Source organism: Aplysia californica, unplaced genomic scaffold (genome assembly GCF_000002075.1).
Source record: "Aplysia californica isolate F4 #8 unplaced genomic scaffold, AplCal3.0 scaffold00014, whole genome shotgun sequence".
Taxonomy (NCBI): domain Eukaryota; kingdom Metazoa; phylum Mollusca; class Gastropoda; order Aplysiida; family Aplysiidae; genus Aplysia; species Aplysia californica.
Genome location: NW_004797284.1, coordinates 1,993,804 through 2,000,974, shown reverse-complemented (window position 1 = coordinate 2,000,974; position 7,171 = coordinate 1,993,804). Strand labels below are relative to the sequence as shown.

The 7,171-nt window shown below is 39.5% G+C and overlaps 1 protein-coding gene across 1 annotated transcript in view; it reads right to left on the bottom strand.

The window, feature by feature from the left end:
- LOC101852069 (arylsulfatase B) overlaps positions 1-5,357 on the bottom strand; it is a 12,580-nt gene extending 7,223 nt beyond the window's left edge. The window contains exons 1-4 of the mRNA XM_005090250.3: positions 4,999-5,357; positions 2,980-3,069; positions 1,557-1,743; positions 123-298 (exon numbers count right to left, since the gene is read on the bottom strand). Coding sequence (XP_005090307.1) covers positions 123-298; positions 1,557-1,743; positions 2,980-3,069; positions 4,999-5,205 — 660 coding nt within the window. The 5' untranslated portion in view covers positions 5,206-5,357. The remainder of the gene's footprint in view (positions 1-122; positions 299-1,556; positions 1,744-2,979; positions 3,070-4,998) is intronic.
- Between the last annotated feature and the right edge of the window lie 1,814 nt (positions 5,358-7,171).

The following is a 7,171-nucleotide window of genomic DNA, read 5'->3' as shown; positions in this document are numbered from 1 at the left end:
CCCTTTCCCAAAAAAAAACTTTTAAAAAACACCAACCATAACCCAAAATAAAAAACCCACAACCCAAAATCAAAATCTAACAAAACAAAACAAAATACACCAAAACACCCAACACCACTCACTTTGCTTGCATCATGAGCCCGCACCACGTCAGTCGCCTTCTCCGTGAAGAGGTGAGTAGAGTAATGTCCGTCCTCGCTGTGTATCGGTCCCTTGTGGTCACGTAAGTCCAGGTACTCCTTCCCGTCACTGAACGCTTTCTTGTGGCTGAAATAGTCCTCGGCACCATTAAGGTAGCCTGGACAACAGGGCGAGGTGGTTTTGGGATTTTTTTTTAAAATGTTGAGGTTTTCTTTTTAGTAAAGCGAACTTATTGACCCAGTAACACTAGTAATAGGATTACTTTACTTTACTTTTACTTTTATCCGCCGCTTATACCCTTTTGAGTGTCGCGGGAAGAAAGAGACGTCTCTCTGTCGCCAGCCGCAGAGCTTGGGTCAGGGGGATGCCGTGGGCGGTTAGTCTTTCCCTAACTCCATCTATCCATCCAGGCCTTTCTCGGTCACCCTCTAGCCTTGTTTCCATCGATTTTTTAAAATGTAGGCACGTTGTGCCGAATGGTGTGTTGGTAATGACATGAGATGTAGGAACCATTTGGATATTTGGTGTTGGATGTGATGCATGACATCTTTTGTGCCCACCATTTCTCTACTTACTGAGTAACAGGAGTAACTGCACGAAAAGAGAAGACAGACAGTAAGAGACAATATGAAGTGAGACCTATTCTAAACACCCACCAGAGGTGAATTGTTAGTAAATTCTATTAAAAGTCTATTTTTTTACAACACTTTTTGGAGGCCCATGGAAGGACAGATCATTATTTCTGTTCTGTCAGAATTCAACCTCAATTGAAAGAAGAGAAGCGTTTGCCAAAGGAATGATAGACGGAATACAGACCCCCCAACAAAATTCGTCATTCAGAAAGCGTCAGCCTCAGATCCTTGGTTAAGTGGCCAGTAAACGGAGTGGGATGGTATTGTATGAGCTTAATACATCTTTGCAACAACAAAAATTATGTTGTATGTATTTTGACCACTCTTTTCAAAAAAGTATAATAATATTATTTTGTGTTGTATCGTTCTCACGCTCATATTCTAAAGTAAGATTCTGTTGCTCTGTATTCTTAACGTGTACAGAACTAACAATTTCATAGCTTGTAATTACTTTAATCATTAATTAGCAATTTGTTGTATTTCATAAGTTTAACACCTCCATAACTGCATGGTGTTATACTCTGTGCGTTTTAAGTCTCTTGGACTCCACAAAAGTACTTTATGCGTTTCATATCCCTGTGCTGTATATTTTTTATTGCATTGTATGGGTTTGTATCGTATGTCCCATATCATTGTGTAATTATTCTATTGCGCTGTTAGGGATTGTATGGTATGTCCCATACAATTGTGTAATTACTTTATTGCATGATAAGGGTTTGTATGATATGTGTAATTAATTGTGTATTGTAATGAACTGTAGTGTGTGGGTTCAACGCCCTTTACCGTAGAAGGTGCTGAATCCTCTGTTCCAGGGCAAGTACTCGTCCTTGAAAAATCCCAGGTGCCATTTTCCCACCATGTGTGTGGCGTAACCGGCTTCCTTCATCTTGTCCGCCATTGTTGGGCTGTCCAGGGGAAGACCGTTGGGTTGTTCTGGGTGAATGATGGAATGTTGGAGACCTGTGTGGATCTTTGCAGGACCAGAGAGAGAAAAGGCAGGATATCGGTTGTAATGAGAGTAATCATCATCATTAGCAGCACCATAACCACCACCATAGTATCAAAATTAACATTTTAGCCATAAATTATGTCTGTATCTTTGTCAGCAGGAACATTATGTATTAAATGCTTTTGAAAGAGCACCACGATATTAAATTATAGCTACGTGAATGAACACACTTCGAAAAACCTTGAGGATCTGAATCGCCGTTACATTTTGTACAGCGACGTCTGAGTAACAGCAGCTGTTGTTTCTCTATCTTTTGTGATAAAGTCTATGTAGATCTATGTATCGCAGGGTAAAAAATGTGAAGGACAAACTTAAAATGAAGACAACAAGATCAACATTAGACACTTTTTTTAAACACAATGTGAACTGTCAACGAAAGTTAAGCTTTTGGGGTTTTTTGGTCTAACTGTATGTGTATGTACTAATCTGCATTACTATGTCTGTATTCCTATTATTTTTGTAATAGTATCTTTTTTAATGTACATGTACGAGTATGTTCAATTGTGTCTACTTCTAAGTTGAGATTTTTTAAAAACATTGCTTTTCCAATGTACATGTGTCTGCTTTACCTGTTTTATCATGATGCATGTGAGCGTCTTGTCGATATCAAAATGAGCTATAGAAAGACAATCTATCATTTATATTATAATCATTAATATTACTATTATTATTATTTTATATTATTTGTTAATATATTTTTTTATTATTAATATTATTATTATTATTATTATTATTATTATTATTATTATTATTGCTATTATTATTATTGCTATTATTATTATTATCATCATCATCATCATCATCATCACTGTTATTGTTACTATTGTTACTTGGATTTTACTTGGATTTTACTTGGATCCAGAGCTAGAATCATAGCAGGCGGCGCATGTCCATAGCTGCTCATCTCTCCTTTCCAGCGTCCACATCAGGGTCTTCCTGCTAATTGTCTCCATGAGGAGCTGGTTTGAGACACGCCTGACCACTCCTCGGAGCAAACTTTTTTTCGCTGTGCCCCGCACACACTTTCCTTTTATTGTGCTGAGTGTGTGGGAGTCTGTCTACTCTTGGTTGTTACTATTATTATTATCATCATTATTATTTTTTTGCATTGATAACAAAAACAAAAATATTGAAAGACCAAGAGTAACCCCCCACAATAACATTAAAAGAAAATCTGATTAGAATTTGTGAACTGACCTGGTACCTTCCAGACATGAGTTGACTACGAGTGGGTGTACAGATGGGCTGGACATAATAGTTCTCTAGTTTTACTCCATCAGACGCCAGCTGGGGAAGGAGGTACAGAATTAGGGAAGAAAAATCAATTCATAATTCATATTTGGTAGGATGCTTGATAGATGTTTACTGTATTTACTACGTATTGAGTGACTGCGAGGAAGATTAAGACAAGGATACCTACTATTACCTCGTATCTTCAACATGTAAACAGAGCAATAATGCGTAAAACAGAATATGATACATTAAGGAATGAATATGACGAATTAGAACGACAAGAAAAAATACGTTTAAGAGACTTCAATTATGTAGATGCCATTCTTTGCCTCTACGACAAGAGGTAGATGAATTTAAAAACCCTCTGTAGAGGAATACTAGCTGTATGTATAGTATAGGGTTTTACTAGCTGTGACCAAAAATATTACAACAAAGTGTAGAGAATTACAAAAATCATGGACATGAACAGAAAGAAGAGTCAGTAATAAGAATGAATGAGGAATAATTGAGGTGTCTCCGCAAATCCATCAATGTCACCAGAAGAGACCGCATAAGAAACGAAACCATACGTCTACAAACTGGAATACCAAAAGTGATAAAATTCACAGAGCGTCAAAGAGTCAAATAGTTAGGACATCTGACCAGAATGCCCCAGAAACAACTAACGGCTAGAGCTTACAACACCCGAGAATCCGGCTTTACACCAAGAGGAAGACCAAGAGGAAGACCAAGAAAGACCTGGCTGGATGGGGTTAAAGCGGTCCTGGAACAACATAACATATCTATCACAGACGTTACACACCTAGCACAGGACCGAAACCTGCACCTCCCGTCGACATCCTAAGAATACCAGAGGAAGGAAAAAGTAAAAAGTAAGTAAGAGGAACAATTAGAAAGTGTCAGTAGTTTTGAATATCGCAGGCCTCGGATTGAGACAGATGGGAAAGGAACTCAAGATATTTCACTGATTCTAGTTCAGATTTAGAAAGAGTGTTACGGCTCTTGCAACATAAATAGGTCATATATGTCCCGAAGATTAGAGGTGTTACAAAGGAGTAACAAACACTCAAAAAAAAAGAGAGAGAGAAAGAGAGAAAGATAAGGACGATAGATGTGATAGGAAAGAAGGAGCAAACTACACCAAACACCGGGCAACCACCGACGATTTGACTGAAAAATGTAATTTCAACATCACAACTGAACAGAAAGACACATCTTTGGAATGGTCAATGGGAATCAAAAGTAAGAGTTTTAAGAAATACCTCAATATTAGTATTATTTCCCACTGCAATAGGTGCAAAGCGTGAACTATCAATCAACACATAAAAAAGATTACAGACAGCTTTTGGAATAATTACTTTAATAAAAGCGCTCTAAGAATGAAATTATGTTAGAGACAGAAAATAAACAAAGATGTGGCATTAAAAAGAACTGGTGTAGAAATATCATTACCCCTCAGAAGGTAAAGAAACTGAAACTGAATTACTTTTACTTTGAGCAAACCAAGCATCATGATTCGCTGGAGAAACGTATTAACTGTTCTGAAAAAAAAGGTAGAAGACAAGAGATGAAATGGCCACTTTTAAGCACAATGGGACTATCTCAAAAAATGCTGTTTTGAGAAAATCGAAGGTAAAGTTTTTGCCCCTTGTCCAGCTCCTTTAAAAGACAAGGAGAGTTTTCTCTATAACCAAAAAAATATACACATCAATGAAACCCAACTTCTCCTATGCCTACTTTTGGTGTAGGTCAAAATTTCTGGAAATCCCCGAAATTAATGTTCTATCTGCTCACTCAGAATCCTACGTTTTTCGCATTCGTTAACAAGATCAAAGAATTGCATTTGTAAAAAAGCTTGACACTTTGTGAAAGTCAACATTCTTAACGTCACATCTCTCAGAACTGGGTACTGAGCAGAGAGAATTTTGTAATTCTCGTGTAGCGATACGTAACTATCATCAGCAGCAGTTCGGAAAGTTTTACCTTGTCAAGATTTGGAGTGGCAATCTGTGAGCCATGGTAACCGATGTCGTTGTAGCCGTAGTCGTCTGCTAGGACAAAGATGATGTTTGGCCTGTTGTTGTTGTTGTTGTTGTTGTGGTGGTGGTGGTGGTTGTTGGCGCGGTGGTCATTGTTTCCACTCACAGCTGACAGCCAGACGGCAAACAAAAGTGGTAGCCACGACTTCATCGTCTGACGTGTAGAGTGAGCCGCTGTCTAATGATACACCTTCTCTCTCTGTCTTCCCAGAGCTTGGACTAAGAAAGAAGTATCTCTTAAACCGTGGTGTTACTTCAAATTACTTAAATTCTTATCGCTATATTGAAACGCTTCCATCTGGGAAAGTTATGGTCAATACATTCTCGTATAGAAATGATAAGATTGACATTGAAGAGTGGCAAAATATGTGCCTCAAGGTGAAAAAACAGAGGCATGGTTCAAACGAGCGCATGGTTTAAACGAAAAGGAAAACAAAGAAAACAAGGAAAGACTATAAGTATTAGCCTAAGAAAAAGCAGCAGTTCCCCCTATGTTGTTCCGACACAGTGCGAGCATTGCATTGATAAATCAGCCTTTTTACAATTCTACTGTGCATAAGAACATGTCAATTCCCCCCCCCCCCTCCCCCACCCCTTTGGAAATTGCCTGAAGACAATTTCAGTCAGTAGCACTGCCCTGGTTGGGGGAAGGGCGGGGGATATGCACACTATGAAGTATGTGAGTTCGTGTCTTTGGTTTGTGTGTGGTGGTTCCGAATATTATGCTGCTGCGTCATTGTCTCTCGTCTGCTGATGATCGGAGCTCTGTGAGCGCAACAGTTTTTAATATACACGTAATCTGAAACCTGAAAAAAGCAGGGAATAATCTTGGACGCCCAGCTTTTGTTGGACGAAGGAACAGAAACAGAATCGTAACGTTAGTTGTTGAGGGGAAAAAATGAGCCCATAACAAGACGCAGCACGCCGTCATGTCACATGACGTTGGTCAGGGTTATCTGCAGTCATGTCACATGACGTTGGTCAGGGTTATCTGCAGTCATGTCACATGACGTAGGTCAGGGTTATCTGCAGTCACGTGTTGTTTCTCTCAGAGCGCGCAAAGTGTGGCAGCCAGCCCCAGATCGTGAACTACTGCTGGTACAGAGAATGAAAGTCAGTGCAAGTCTGTGGACATCGTGACTGAGAGAAAAAATGCCCCAGAGAAGAGAACAGTTTGCCGCTCATAAGACTAATCTCAATTAGAGGCGAAGAGAGAGGCGCCAGGGGTCACTTCTGATGGGAACCGATCAGATCCGCGCACTTTCGAGTAAAAATTATCAAAGCCTCGTACAATCAGATCCGTGCACTTTTTGACGATATCGATATAAATAGATTGTCGATTCCATCCAACGGTTACAGTCCCCTTGACAAAACTATTCTGTACAGCCCCCATCCAAATATATTCGTCTCTCTGCAGACGTTAAGCAACTTCCAGGCCATTTTAAAGCTGAAAATGAAAATAAAACTAAACGGAAAGGCACTTCTAAGGAAGAATGGAGCATGTGTAACAAGCGAGTGTACGCAGATGGACAAGTCTGACAACTTATATGTTAACCCCGAATGAGCAAGAACATTCTGCCTCAACACATCAAATATCACCCCTGTCCAGTAGAAATGTTTTTATACCTGAAAAGCCTATTCATTCCATACACAATCTAACTGATATCTGGTTGCGAGCCCAGAAAAAAGCTGAAGGTACTTACATTTTTGGACGGTATTGTTTTGGTAATAGGAAATCTAATTGTATCGATATCGTCAAAAAAAGTGCGCGTCTCTGATAGTTTTTTCTCGAAAGTGCGCGGTTCTGATAGTTTTTTCTCGAAAGGGCGCGGTTCTGATAGTTTTTTCTCGAAAGTGCGCGGTTCTGATAGTTTTTTCTCGAAAGGGCGCGGCTATGCATGTTGTTTCCCCTTCTGACAGCCCGAGAGGTCATCGTTCATAAGTGGACATTCACGTAAGTGGTCCGGTACGAACATTTTACCCTTTCTGTGGTGGAAAAAGCTACCGCTGGTTATATGAAGATTGGCAGGCACTGCCCTACATTATAGCACTCATAGATGTAACAAAAGACTTCGTCCCTCTAATTTGGGACGTTTTTTTGTGTGTTTTTTTTTGGG